The following is a 15,638-nucleotide window of genomic DNA, read 5'->3' as shown; positions in this document are numbered from 1 at the left end:
TATCCCACGTCTGTTGAAAATTCATGATCACGTTTCAGCATTAATAACCTCAACCCTCTCCACTACTTGATCATGGAACTCAATTCAATCAGACAGCTTAGGTGTATACTCACCATTCAGAAGTAGTTTTATGTGGAAAGCCACATCTGCCAAGGAGTGCATACTAGTGAGTTCACTTCCATTTAAGTGACAGGATGAGAAAGCATCCTTCCAGCTCAGATTTTCTTTATGTATTTTGTAGCAAAAGCCATTGTGAGAAAACCAATCAGATTCACAGTGTGTGGCCCTGTACTGCCAGAATTCTGTCAACCATGCCAAAAGAAAAGACACTTGGATTCTTATTACACTCTTGACAACCAGAGGATACCACAAAGCACTTTACAAGCAAAATACTCATCACAGTAGTAATACTGTAAACAAAGCAGCCAGTTTTGCAAACAGCGAAGTATCCTAATCAGTGGTATTGTAATGATTCAATTTTAGATGTTTGTTAAGGGAAAAATATTGGCCTCAGGAAAATTTTCAAACAGTGCTATGGATCCTTTACCACCATTTGAGGTAGGATGCTTTAGGTCAATACATTACCATTTGCACAGCACCCTCAATGCTGGAACATGTTCGAGTACTGTATTAGTTTTGTCAACATTATACTTCAGCAGAGGGATAGATAGACCATGGGACCACAACGAGCCTCACAGTCAGAAGATACCAGGAGCACCACAGACCCAGTGTGCCAAACTATTTCCTCTCACCATAGACATTCAATGAAATTATATTAAAAATGCAAAAGAAGAAAAAGAAAATATCATAGGATCTTCCTGAATTAAAAACATTTCGCTTTGAGGCAACACTTGAGACAATTTGTGGGGAAAAAAAAATAGCTTTTAAATTCTTCTTGTAACATCTAGCCACTCATATTTGTAGAAAGGAAACATTCACTACACCCTTAATTTAGGAAGCTCAATCTAATTTACTGGCTTAAGAGTTACCAGAGGATTCCTTGAATTCACGTCGAACAAAGTTTGAGTGTGTGGGCTGGGACACGGATGGTAATTTAAAGAATTGCGTCTATAACTGGTGTTTAGGCAGCTCTCTGAAGTTGCATTTTGTGTCCTGCCCAGATTTGACCTTAGATGGACTCTGACCTAGACAGAAGAATCCATCAACTATCATTCAGTCAGGTAAATAAAACATACATTACCAAAGGGTTTCACTTTTTTTGTGGAGTTCATTGTTTTTTCACAAATATATGGCAGGGCAGTCTCACAGACAAAGCTACTCCAACAGTAGTCTGGTGTGGAACTGAGTATTCCACAATTATATGTTCCAAGTAAAGACTCCTGGGGCTGATCTATGAAAAGCAAAATAGAAGCATTTCAATTTAGGGTTTCTGTCGACAATTATCGAAAGGATATTTACATTAATTGATAATAGTGTGAATTTGTATTTATTTACTTTTTTGGACCATTTACACAATATAAAGACATGGAATAGAGGTCACTCACAAATTCCATCAAATCTATTTGATCTGTGAGAAATGTATTCATAATTTGACTTTCTATACTTAATACAGTACAACTCCGACCAGGCCCATTTTGGATAAAAGTTTTATTTTTGGAGAACCAGTTCTTTTTTTTAAAAAAAACAGTCCAGTAGAAACAGCAAATCACTTGTTTAAACAACAACAAGTAACAAGGTAAGGATTTTTAAGCATTAAAATAATTTTAAATTCTCACCAAAAAATGCTGGCCACCGCTGGTCACTGACACATCCCCACCAAGGCCCCAGTCATGCCGGAAGCCTGAGGTCCACTGCTGCCAGCGCCGGGAGCGCAAAAAAATTTGGATAAATGAAGATTTTGGACGTCCTCGTTTATCCAAAATTTAAAATTTTTTTTGAATAACTGAGGATTTTGAAGAATCTGATTTCAGATAATTGGAGTTGTACTGTACAGGTCTATATGACTTAATTGAGGCATGTAAGATTATGAGATTATAAGGTAGACAGCCAGCACCTTTTTGCCAGGGTGGGACTAGCAAACCCAAGAGGACATCTAAAGAAAGTAAAGGGAGGAAAGTTTAGGAAAGGCATCAGGGTAAGTTTTTTCTATTTTTATATAAATGCAGAATCCTGGGTGTCTGGAATACATTGCTAGGGGTATTGATGGAGGCTGGGAGCATTTAAGAGACTCTTAGACACATGGATGAAAGAAAAATACAGGATTATGAAGTAGGGATTCGGGGTTTTTTTGGTATTTATATAGAGATCAGTACATCATAAGGCTGAAAGGCCTGTAATGTTCCATGTACAATCTATCTACACATAGACTGACAGCAGTAAGGGGAAGGATGATGGGAAGTGGATAAGAAAGAGGATCCAAAAAGGAAACTTGACCTAAAATTCTCTGTAGCTACACTTGTGGAAATGTTAACATGAATAGGAATCTAAATTCAAATAATTTAATAAAATCAAGTTAAAAGGATGCAATAAATAATCATTTCACAGCAACAGGCAACAAAAAGTAATTGCTGAGTACCTGTACCCCAATTTACAAAGCTCAAGGGTGCTCCATCTGCCCACTGCCATCCAGAAGCTTCATCCAAATGATTTAGCCCTATCCATGCCAAAATTCCACCATTTTGCAAATGTTCTACAACAAATATTAGAAGCAATATAAAAATCTCATTCAGAGCTAAGTGAAGCTCATAACACTGCCACTTCCATTTCAGGTCTAAAGTAGAACACAAAACAAAAAACGATGACAAGCGAGATGTATATTACCAGGCATTAATCAATATTTATCATAGATACCACACTTCACTAAAGCAAATTATTTTGAGAGAAATTAGAGCACAATGGATGTTTGTTATTTTAAAGTGAATCACTATTCTGCCTACAGAGTCACCAGTGGGTGGTTTGAGTAATTTCTAAATTATTATTTAATGTATTCAAACCAAAAAAATTTTATTTGTGTTGCATGCACTTTTCATTTTTGTGTTTAATTGCAACCATTTTGAATCTTATGTAATATTCTTGATTCTAAAATGTGGTTACTAACCAATTCTAATAACCCTACCTCATTGAAAAATAAAATACAACATTTACAAACTGGATATAAACTGGTGGGGTTTTTATTCTTCAACCTAAACTCCTGTTTATAGTTATTTATTATCCCATAATATGAATATCTCACTCCTTCGGTGGTGATTAAACTGTATATTTATTATTCTTAGACAATAAACTCTCAGTCATTAATGATTCAACCTCTACATTTCTGTCCTCTGCACTATTTCCATTTTCAACCATGTGCATTTACACAATGCCAAAAACTAAGACATGTCCCAAATAATTTAATAGTTATAAGGCATCCGTGTAAATTAATTTACATGTTATTTTCTGCAGTGATTCAAATTATGATGTGAGGCAAGCCATTGACTCCACCATAAAAATAAAATACAAGATTTTATAAGAACCCTTGGGATGTTCTAAGTCACAAATATGACTTGCTTTTTAAATTTCAAAATAAACTTTGTTCACAATAAAAATGTTTTTGTTCAAGTTCCTTTGCCATTTGTAGTGTCATATTTATTTGTAAATTGTGTTACAGCATTAATTCAAGTTTTACATGTTTATCAATATCCTTTGGGAAGATAGTAGTGAATAGTTTTCTTGAACCACTTAAGTCTGAGTGGTGAAGATAACCTGCATATTATTTTAAAGTGCGTAATGCCAGGATTGTAATTCAGAGGTACTTGTCAAAGTTAGAATGGTGTTCCTCACCATGTATCAGCTATCCTCTCATTCGAGATGGTGGATTTTTGCATCCAAATGGTGCTGCCAGATCAATTGTGGTGAGTTTTTGCAGTGCCACAGCTTGTCAGTAGCAGAATGATTGTGAAGTAGGTGAATACATCCTATTTATTGCCAAAAAACCTTTCGAGTTCCTCCTGAAAAAACTTTTTTTTTCATTCTTCCAGAAATGCGTGCAACCTGTTTCACAGGTAGATCATCAAACATTATTGATCTTCCATTAATTCTCTCACTGTTGAGAAGTGAAAAGGCGAGATACTATCTCAACCTCATTAGTCTCTCTCTACTAAACTCCCTACAGCTTTTTATTTTTTCCTTTCTATCATAGGCTTTGTTTTCCTTTCAAAATTACACATTGCTTTATGGAAGAATAAATTCTTCCCATTTTGTAATTCTTCCCATTTTGTAGTTAAAGGAATGAGCATTTATCATCTTTCATCGGACGAGATTTACCAGTAACATAATTGTTTGTCAAAATTTATTGAACTTTTATTTTAAATTTATGACCTATCAATGCTCATGAATAAACACACTGGAACTCTCGCACATTTATGGAAAACAATGGGTAAGACCAATCAGACCAACCTAATTAATTCAAAGAAATGCATTCCAATTGAGAATACATTGTAAAGTATTTTCATTGATATATTGGGGAAAAATACCATATTTGAAAGAAAAACTTTACCCACTATAGCACAACTCATCTTACTTCCAAACATTGATAAAGATCTAACTATATATAAAATGTTCACATTGGCAAATAAACTGGAAAAATCATAATCATTTTAACCTATGTCTGCATTATCATTTCATGCTTTTATATCAAACTTACACCTGTAATTTAACCCATACAATAACAATGGCTGGTCTGTTGCCACCATTTTAACTATAATTAGTGAAAATAAAAAGTCAAATTGTTCACAGCTAAGTGCAGTGTAATTTATTACCATAAATACACAAATTACCAGAACAATAAAAGACAACTTTTCATAAATTGTGCATTTGTGACAAAATAGTCATTAAAATCAGAGGGTGCTATGCTTATAAACATACTATTTATGTATTCTTGTTCCTTACGATCTCTGATAGTCAACAAGTCTCCTTCTTGAGCCAGGCAAGAAGCACGGGCTTCGTTCCAGGACTGAAGAGCAAAGAGATTAAACTGATAGCACGTCTGCGTAACAGGATCCTTATCCCACAACAAATCACATCCTGGATCTGTAAAGTACAAAATTTTTAAAAATGGTTTTAATGTTAGAAACAATAACAAATGAAGATTCAAAAATATTATTAACTTTTACCTAAGTTTGGGCAAAATCCCCATTTTTCATCAACATCATAACTGCTGGTGGTTGCACACCAAAGGAGCTCATCTTCTCTTCCTTCATCAGTGCACTCATGGTACCATTTATCATTGTATTTAAATGGAAAGGCACATGGCATTCCTCTAGAGTTTCCCAGTACTGTATGGATTTCTGAAAAAGAAACATGAGATATTTCTGACCAACATTCATTTAATTCTAATATTCAATACCTTAATTTCTATTCCATTTTCAGAAAATATGGTAATCAGCTTCATTAGCATCTTTTACACTGCGAACCCTCTGGAAGCGGGAAAACTTACCAAGCATGCTGCACTCAGGAGTCTTTCCCACTACACCATGATTTACCTGGTTAATCAGCAACTCGGCATTTTAAGGGGGTGACAATGCGAGAGCAGGTTGTGCTTTCACACCACCAGAAGGTGATTAGTGAGTTAACTCGGCCAGTCTCTGACGCTTGCCCCCACCAAGTGTCAAAGCCCGGTTAAATTTAACTCACCCTGCCAGGTTGGAACATTTCACACCACATGATTAACGGGAATGGACCCACTTAATTAGTCGGGGTTAGCCTACACGGAATCGGCCATGTGAAAGGGGCTGTTGTTAAAAGCTGTATTAAAGATGGAGATATACTTCTGCATAACCTCACATTATCCCATAATGAGTTTAAACACAAGGTATTTTCCTCATATCCCTTCAGTTTTACATGCAAGAAAGCAGGTAAGATTAATAAAGAGCAAAATAAACATCTTGTCTGCTGGAGGTTCTGAATCTACTGTGGAGGAGCAGGTGACTCCTTTGATTGAAATTTATTGTAAGAACATAAAAAAATAGGACCAGGAGTAGGCTATTTGGCCCATCAAGCCTGCTCTGCCATTCAATGTGATCAAGGCTGATCTGATGATAAGTTCATCTCCACCTTCCTTGCTTTTCCCCACATGTAGAAATCTATCCAACCTTGTCTTAAATATATTTACTGAGGTCACCTCCACTGCTTATAATGGGCAGCAAATTCTAAGATTCATCACCCTCTGAGAAAAGCAGTTCCTCCCCATCTCTGTTCTATATCTACTACCCTGAATCTTGAGGCTATATCCCCTAGTTCTAGTCTCCCCTACCAATGGGAACAACTTATCTACCTCATTCTTATTTATTGACTGCTATTTTTTAAATTTGAGCTGCTCACGAACTGCTGGAGTTGGGGATTTGTTGCTGCTCAGAACTCGATTCCCAGAGCTCTAGTGCATTGACTCTGACATTCTTGGAGTTGGTGAACCACCCCTGGGTGCCTGCAAGATGGGGCGCGGCTCAACTGCTGCTCCCAACGTTTCACCTCTGGTTGCAACTTTTTGGTTCCTTTTCAGTTTCATCTTCTCTTCCTTTCACTTTGTGCTTTTACTTCTGCTATATTGTCGAGCAGCTGTCACTGCTGCTCAGTAGGGAATCCAGGAGTCTCCTCCCATTCTGGATATTGAGCCCCTCCAATGTATTGTCTTTCTCTGCCTTCCTTGCCCTTGGTCTACTTTCCATCTGTTCTGGATTTGTCGGTGTTTGTGAGAGGTTTGCATCTATCTCTTGCATGCTGTCTAATTCCTTCTCTTCCCTCCCTACCTACTTGTCCTCACATTGAGTCATGAATGTTGGGGTTTTTTTGGAAGCAGGTACAATGGCTGCTCTCTGCTCTGGTGTTTCTCATCTCATTCATTGCCTGTTTTTCATGACCAGTGTAATGTCTTCAGCAACCCTGTAGGTGGAGCACCATGATAATATTCCATAAATGTGGATAGGCTTTTTCAATAAAGAGTGGGGGAGATTCAAACTAGAGGGCATGGTTTAAGATTGAAGGGGGAAAATTATAAGGGGAACATGAGGGGAAATTTCTTTACGCAAAGGGTGGTAGAGATGTGGAATGAGCTTCCGGAAGATGTGGTTGAGGCGGGATCATTGGTTACATTTAAGGATAGACTGGATAGTTACATGGAGAGGAGAGGACTGGAGGGGTATGGACCGGGTGCTGGTCAGTGGGACTAGGAGGGTGGGGATTTGTTATGGCATGGACTAGTAGGGCCGAACTGGCCTGTTCTGTGCTGTAAGTGGTTATATGGTTATATATCTAATCAATATATCCAAGTCAGAGGGACCAATCTCCTTTCACAAGCACAATTTTGATCTGTGGAAGAATGGCATAACATCACAAACTACCCACCTACCCAGTCCATTAAGCGCCACCGATCCAGCTTCTGGCAGAGTCTACAGATCTTGAACTGCAGTCTTCAACCCTTCAGAACATGCAGAATTGGCATACGGGAAAGCCAATCTCAAAGCCTAGGCGATACCCAGAGTAGAATGGATCATGCCTTCTGGGTAGCTTAAAACTGAGAGAAACTTAAACAGGGCAGTGACTTGAATGCTAACTACTCCTCTATTTCACTGAAATAAAGAGTTCGCTGCATGTGAGGTGAAAGCTAGAAAAGGGCTGAACTAAGATATAGTCAAAAGCACAAATGACTTGGCTAATTTGAGCTGCAAACAAAAACACATTCTACTTCCTTAGAATCTCACTTATCCCTTCCCTTTCAGACTTCAGTGAGAATATTTTTAAGCCACAAAATTATTCAGCTTTTGCTCAATGATCTTGGATAACACAACAAGGCAGCGGTTTAGAATCCAAACATAATCATTTACAATATCAGCAGCTTTTAACTTCTCCTAATCTAAAAGATAGTGTGAGATTTTCAAGTGATTCTCAAATTGATTCCTGAATAGATTGGCTCTGAAATATTCGAAGTTTGGACCATATTTCTAAGTGATTCTACACTTGATAGAAAATGCAACATGGCAAGTTCCTGGAGGGAGAGATCCATTTTCGAACAGGAAACGTGAGTACTCAATGATGTCGAGGAAGTACACGTTGCAGTCAGAGGAGGGGAGGGGCCCTTTGAAATCAATGTTCAGGCGTTCAAGGGGGCAGGAAGCTTTTATCAGATCCGCTCTGGTTAATAGAAGGGTGGTTTGCATAGACTTGGCAATTTCTGGTCATGGTCCTAATCTCCTCAATGAAGTAAGGTAGGTTGCGGGCTTTGATAAAGTGGAAGAATCTGGTGATTCCAGGTTGGCGGAGGTCATTGTGCAGGGCTCATACCCAGTCTATTTGTGCGCTGACACATGTTCTGCAGGAATAGGGCATCTGGAGGATCATTGAGTTTCCCAGGCCGGTACAAGATACCATAATTTTAGGAGCAAAGTTTGATTCTCCACCTCAGTATCTTGTCATTTTTGATTGAACGTCGCTGCTGATTGTTGAACATCAAGGCAACTGCACATTGGTGGGTCAGAAAAGTAAATTGTTCACCAGTAAGGTAGTGGCTCCAGTGCCGTACCATCTCAACAATGTCCTGGGCTTCCTTCTTGACAGAGGAGTGTTGAATTTCAGGGCCCTGGAAGGTGCGGGGAGAAAAAGGCTATGGATCGCCTGCCTGGTTAAGGGTAGTGGCCTGAGCAAAGTCAGACACATCACTCTCCACCTAGAACAGGATGGATTCATCCACCATGTGCATCGTGGCCTTGGCAACGTCTGCCTTGATGCAGCTAAAGGCTGCAAGGGCCTCTGACATCAGGGGAATAGAGGGGGATTTGATGAGGGGCCGGGCCTTGTCCGCATAATTGGGGACCCACTGGACATAGTAGAAGAAGCCCAGGCACCTTTTCAGAGCCTTGAGGCAGTGGGGAAGGGGGAGTTCCAAAAGAGGGTGCATGCGGTCGGGATCAGAGCCAATGACTCTGTTCTCTACGACGCAGCCAAGGAGAGTGAGGCAATTTGTGAAACGCACACTTATCCTTATTATATGTAAGGTTAAGGAGTTTGGCGGTCTGGAGAAATAATTTTTGGAGATTGGTGTCATGATCCTGCATGTCACGCCCCCAAAAGATAATGTTGTCCAGATATGGGAATGTGGCTTGCAGCTTGCACTGGTCTACCATGTGGTCCATCTCCCGCTGGAAGACAAAGACCCCGTTGGTGATGCCAAATGGAATCCTCAGGAAATGACAGAGGCAACCATCTGCCTCAAAGGAAATGTATTGATCATCTTCCAGGCAGATAGAGAGCTAGTGGTATGCCAATTTTTAAATCAATAGTGAAGAATACCCGATATTGAGCGATTTGATTTACCATGTTGGATATGCAGGGAAGAAGGTACGCATCCAACTGCATATATCTATTAATCGTCTAAATCTAGTCGATGACCATTCTGTGTTTTGCCCCATTCTTTACCACCACCACTTGGGCTCTCCAGGGGCTGGCTTCAATGATCCCCTCATTCAGTAGCCACTGTATCTCTGACCCAATGAAGTCCCTGTCCCCAGCACTGTATCGCCTACTTTTGGTGGCCACAGGTTTACAGTCGAGGATGATGTTAGCGAACAGCAGTAAAGGGGCGATTTTGAGGGTTGAAAGGCCTCAGGTTGTGCGTGGGGAGGGGGGGGGGATCTGCGGATTGCCGGCTGAAAACGATGGGAGGAGTGGCAGGTAAAGCACAGCAAGTTGTTTTAAAAACTGCTGGTTGCAGACTTGGGGGGGGGGGCAGTGGGAGGGATGTGGTCTATTGTACTGCATTGTGACACACTTGAGGCAGCATTGAAAGTCCAGCCCCAGCAATATGCAGCACAAAGCTGCGGCATCATGAAGAGTTTAACATCTTTGTAGTCTGTGCCCCACACATTCAGAGACACTTTGCAGTAGCCACAGACTTCAAGGCCAAAGAGATTCTGTGGTTTACTGTCCTTACTGCAAGAGAGTAATGCTGCACCATGTTTGAGTGGATGAAGTGCTCTGTGCTCCCATTGTTGAACAGGCAACTCATCACATGACCGTTTATCCCGATGTCCAACATTGCTCTGGCAAGTTGATGAGGGCTTCCTTGATCTTGTGTGATGGAGCCCAACGTTGAGTCACTGGTGGGTTCTGTTGGTACAGTGGAGTGTTTGGTTCCAAGATGGTGGCCCCCATGGCCCGCACGCGGCACTGCTGGGTTGGAAAGATGGCAGCATCAAAAATGGCAGCCCCCACAGCCCGTACACAGCACTGCTGGGTTTGGAAGGTGTCTTGGATTTATACACCTTTGTGAAATGTCCTTTCTTCTCACAACTAGCGTCTTTTGCTGGGCAGTGTTTCCTCGGATGTTTGTGCATGCTGCAGAAGTAGCATGCTTGCAGAGTACCAGGGCTGCGGTCAGGTCACTGGTGGGACATAGCGGTGTTCCGCAGGCTTGTGGCCCTCCCACTTTCTAAGATGACTCCACCCAAGGTAACCACAAGGCGGTCACCTTGTCGGCTGAATATGCATCCATGTTTTGAAGGGGTACTTCTAGTGTGTCCGCTAGCTCAACTGTCTTCTGTTGGTTGAGCTCATCCTGCTCCAACAGTCTCTGCTGGATGTAGCTGGATCTTATGCCCACGATATGGGCGTCTCTGATCAAGTCTTCCATGCTCACTGCGGCCATCACGGCCTTGCAGTTGCAGGCCCATCAAGAGCTCACAGGGTCCAAAGGTAATTGGTGCTCAATTCCCCAGGTTGCTGTTTTCTGGTAGCCAGGAAGTTTCTAGCATTGACCATTGGTTCTGGTTTTTCAGTATGTCCATTGCTGCTGGGTACGACTCAGTATCCCTGATTATCGAATATTCCAGGGGCCTGACGTCCTCTGATCGAACAGTCGTAGAGGAGGCCTGCAGGAACGCTTCAAAGGAATGCAACCAGAGTTCAAATCTGTTGGATGTTTCAGGTGATTGTGGGTTGAGGTCCAGCTTTTCTGGCTTCAGGATCTGCTCCATTATCAAAAAACTGATGCACCATCAATAACTTCAAAGACTAGAATTTGTAGAGAAACTGATAGGCTTTTATTCACAACAGAATGGAGGCACGTCCATGCTGGTCAACTGTCCTGGACTGAGGAGAGGGCTGTGGTACAGTCTGCTTTATTCAGGATTCATTGGGAGAGCCTCAGGGACAGTCGGCAATGGGCGTGTCCTAACACAGCCAAATATATATTCAGTGGTTTAGCACAATACGTATCATTTCTTGAGTACTTTTCTTTGCACTACTGAGAAGTAGAAATTCTGCCCAGCCTGCAGGAAAAAGAATCTCATGTATGCACTCTGACAATAAGTCTGAACTTTGAACTTGATTTATCAGTTTGGAGTTTAATTCTATGAGGTTTAAAAATCTCTTAAAAATCCCACAATTTCAGATTTTAAGAATCTGTTTCTAGATCACATGGAAAAAGTATAACAAGAAATTTGCAATTTAAGAATGTAAGTTGCACACAATCCAAATGTGTGAGTCTCTTTCTCTCTCAAACACACACACATATGAAAACAGAAACATATAATTTTGTCAATTTAAAAAGAGACATGAAAAATTAGATGCATGTCAAACCTCTACTGAGCAGTTTTAGCTGCAGCCTAACAGCTCCAAATTCATAGATTTAATCCTGACCGTAGATCTGTGTGGAGTTTGCATGAATGACCATGAGGGTGTCCACCGGATGCTGCTGTTTCCTTACACATCCCCATGGTGCACAGGTACGTTAACTCCTATTATAAATTAACCTTTAGTGGCAAAAGGATGAAAGTGGGTGTGATTGGCCAGTGGAGAGAACAAGTAGCAAGTCCACATAGGGAAAAGGTCATGGAAATAGGAGCCAATATGGATCTATTAGCAGAAAAATCGAACCACAAGGAGAGAAAGCTATGGAGAACAGTATTGTAAAAATAAAAAGTATTGTGCAACACTTTTGAAACATTTTAATGTAACCATTTTTCCTTATCTACAATTTTTCCATAGCCACAGAAATGATCCTAACTGCTGGGTTTATTTGCTAACTTTATTTAAAGATATTTAAAAGTTCATCCTCCTGACGTTTCAGTGAGCAAAATGCAGCAAAGTTTGATGCTCCTTGATCTGATTGTTCGGGACTCCAGACGGTCAGCTACCTGTCTTACTCATTAGTCTAGAACACAGGCCAAGTGAGCGGCCAGAGCAGGAGGACAGAATAAATTGCACTGGGGGGGGGGGGGGGGGGGGGTCAGAAACAAAGGGTAGGTTTGCAGTCAAATCCAGTTCTGGAATGTTGGCATTTCAGCTTGTTCTGACAAGCTGAGACTCACCACATTCCATCTCCTCACACAGCCTTTAAACTCATTAATACATTGAATCCAGTTCAAAATGAGTTTAAAGGGATTCTTCACTGTATTAGTGCACTACTGTATAACATGCATTAAACAGTGAGCTCGATTCAAGCATCTGCAGTCTTTCGAGCCTCCATTCCACTGCAAATTCTTTTCAAGGTATGCCCACTTTGAGGAAGTTTGCTCTTCAGTAGAGCTCTCTCATAGTTCTCTATTTCATTTTGATTGCTCTTTTGCTCTTGACAATGTTCCACCTTATCACCCTGCAACCTTTGTCTCACACTTCCCTCTCACTGTGTTCTTGTTCTGATGCAGTCAAAATTTCCTTTGGCTCCACAGCTGCTGCTTCCCATGCTGAGTTCTTTCTTCCAGCAGTTTTTCTGCTGGAGATTCTAACATCTGCAGTCTCTTTTGTCAACGTGAAAGTGTGTTGGGGTATTAATAAAAATGACACTCACAGTCTGGGTAATCTGCTAGACAAGCATGACCAAATTCCCGAGGGTACTGGTTGCAGGAGTTTTACTACATGTGGGACAATGCCAAAGCTGTAATTTCTACTTCCATTACATCACCTTCTGCTGTCTCCATTTTAACTCCTTTATGTTCATGCTCTCATTACATTTTCCTTTTTTGTCAATTACTCCTGAACTTGTTGGCCTTCCCGTCAACCACTGTCTTAATTTTAAAATTCTCAGCCTCAAGTTTCTAAGATCTCCCTGGCCCTGCCCCTCCCTAAACTCTATCCAATCTACAATGACCCCCAGGCTACTGACAATTCTTTGATTCTGGCCTTTTGATGATTGCGGGAGATCAGCTACCAAGGGAGCAAACCCTTCAATTCACTTGCTCACCATCTCCAACTCTGTCTCCTCATCCTTTATAAAAGTGCCCTTTAAAATCTATTCTAGCTTGTTCAATCTTGTTATTTGACAGTGTTCAAGAACTTAACTGCAACATGTTATTGTGCTGTTTAACTGTATCAGGTTTTGCTGATCTACTTACCTACAGTTTCAAATGCATGTGTTGGAAGCACTGTAGTGTGTAAAGACTCATCCCATGTTCACTTGGAACAATGAGGGTTCCTTCTATGAACTGAGCATTTGAATAACCATGCTTTCACAATTGGACAGTAGGTGGCTCTGCCACAACAGATTTCATGAAAACACTGTACCTTTGAGTTCCTGCAAATTGTTCTCCACTGCCATATTTTGCTACCTCCAGCAAACTAGTCACTTTAATGCTATATAAAATGTAAATCTCGACTGTTGTTCATTCCTCTATTCACTACCCAGCATTTCATTAGGAATCAAGATCGGTATAGTGCATCGAGTCCACGCTGCTGAAGATCCAGCTGCGCTGGTGGGTCACGTCTCCAGAATGGAGGACCATCGCCTTCCCAAGATCGTGTTATATGGTGAGCTCTCCACTGGCCACCGTGACAGAGGTGCACCAAAGAAAAGGTACAAGGACTGCCTAAAGAAATCTCTTGGTGCCTGCCACATTGACCACCGCCAGTGGGCTGATATCGCCTCAAACCGTGCATCTTGGCGCCTCACAGTTCGGCGGGCAGCAACCTCCTTGGAAGAAGACCGCAGAGCCCACCTCACTGACAAGAGGCAAAGGAGGAAAAACCCAACATCCAACCCCAACCAACCAATTTTCCCCTGCAACCGCTGCAACCATGTCTGCCTGTCCTGCATCGGACTTGTCAGCCACAAACGAGCCTGCAGCTGACGTGGACATTTACCCCCTCCATAAATCTTCATCCGCGAAGCCAAGCCAAAGAAGAAGTGCTTGTGGGTGTCTTGGTTAGAAAAATGGCAGCACTAACGCAGCTGCTGTCATGGCAGTACTGCTGCTGGTGCGGACCCAGGAGAGCAAAGACACCAAGCCGCAGCACAGGGCTGGTTGTAATGCTGATGGCTCCGAACAGTCTTTAAATGGCCTGTTAAAGGAGCTGATAGTATTTTTTTTTAAATCCTGCAACAACAGTTCTGTGCCTAAGATGGCGGTACCTGTGATGGGCCAGGGTACCACAAAGGGATGCAGACTCCTGGAGCGCAGTGAACCAGCATAGGGTGCCAGAAATAGGGAGAACAACTCCTGTTGAGAAGAAGCAGCTTGGGAGATGATCCTAGAGGATGGTGACCACAGTAGCAGAATTACCGAGGGGCTTAGCGGGTCAAGGACCCACATAAACTGCGGGCTGTTGGCAACTTGTGGATGTAAGACCCACCGAGCCTGCTAGAGACTGGCTCTTGGGAACCAGGGTCAGCGCCAGAACGTATATTAGAGGGGGGCATTAGCGATTTTGAAGGGGGCTTGTTTAGCCAGTGGTGGGGGGGGGTGCTGGCAGGGATCTGTCGATGAGTAGGGGGGTGGGGGGGGGAGGTGGGAAAGAGTGGTGCTGGCAGGGACCTACCTGTCATTAATGCCATCTGCCCTTCCAACGTGGGGCTCAAGGTCACTCTTTTTATTGCATCAAGGTACTGACGCTTGATGCACACCAGTGACGTGGCTGGGGGCAGGTGGAATGTTGCTAGCGCGTGTTAACCTAGATGCTACTGACACAGGAGGGAGTGGATAGGTCTGACAGCAAGGGATGGCTGTAACCTATCTGCTCAAATGACAAGAACTGAAATATCTCCCTTTCAGCTGAAAAGGCACACTCAACCCTGGCACTGGGTAGACAACGGTCTTTGGGATGATATTCAAATCAACCGAGGTAAAGTGATAAAAAGCAATTCCTTTATTGAAGGTAGGAACTCTTAACTACATAAGTTTGACATTTAAATTATTGCTATGTGATAGTGATCAGACATTAAAATGTACCATATGCGTACACATGGAATAAACCAATACAATTAATTAAACTATTTACTCACCAGACACAAATCCACAAGTAAACTACTTAGAGTAATGGAAAGTCAATTAATCTTCCGGCCTAGTTCCCTCAGCAGATGAATCTCTTGAGTATTTATTTGAGAGTATTTGTTATCCCTTTGCTGGACTCAAGAACTTTTTGTCTGACATTCCTTCTTGCAATGGTATTAACAAGATTAACCTCATAACTTTGAATAGATTGTATGGTATTATCTGGACCACTATCTTCTTGGTGAGTACAAAACAATCTCCATAAAATAGCAACACAAAATATAATAACTAATGAATAACTGCATCATGAACCATTACATAATATACTGTGGTCACTGCAGGGTGCGATTAACTCAAGAATAACAGTTCTAACCTGCTTCTCTGCATCTGAGGCATTTACTGACTTTAACCCGTACAACAATGCCTATTCTACTGCAACTGCACCTA

The 15,638-nt window shown here is 41.6% G+C and overlaps 1 protein-coding gene across 7 annotated transcripts in view; it reads right to left on the bottom strand.

Annotated features, from left to right (window-relative positions):
* The window catches only part of pla2r1 (phospholipase A2 receptor 1), a 113,450-nt gene that overhangs the window by 77,433 nt on the left and 20,379 nt on the right, over positions 1-15,638 (bottom strand). For 6 of the 7 annotated variants that reach the window (XR_011356750.1, XR_011356751.1, XM_069935395.1 and 3 more), the window contains exons 3-7: positions 5,112-5,285; positions 4,864-5,028; positions 2,537-2,650; positions 1,202-1,351; positions 114-302 (exon numbers count right to left, since the gene is read on the bottom strand). Coding sequence is in view for 5 of the 7 variants with exons in the window: in XM_069935395.1 (XP_069791496.1) it covers positions 114-302; positions 1,202-1,351; positions 2,537-2,650; positions 4,864-5,028; positions 5,112-5,285 (792 nt within the window). In the remaining 2 variants the exon portion in view is untranslated. The remainder of the gene's footprint in view (positions 1-113; positions 303-1,201; positions 1,352-2,536; positions 2,651-4,863; positions 5,029-5,111; positions 5,286-15,638) is intronic. The other variant, XM_069935396.1, reaches the window with a different exon arrangement.

This window comes from Narcine bancroftii, chromosome 4, assembly GCF_036971445.1.
Source record: "Narcine bancroftii isolate sNarBan1 chromosome 4, sNarBan1.hap1, whole genome shotgun sequence".
Classification (NCBI taxonomy): domain Eukaryota; kingdom Metazoa; phylum Chordata; class Chondrichthyes; order Torpediniformes; family Narcinidae; genus Narcine; species Narcine bancroftii.
The sequence above is the reverse complement of the archived record's forward strand: the minus strand, read 5'-3'. Positions and strand labels throughout refer to the sequence as shown.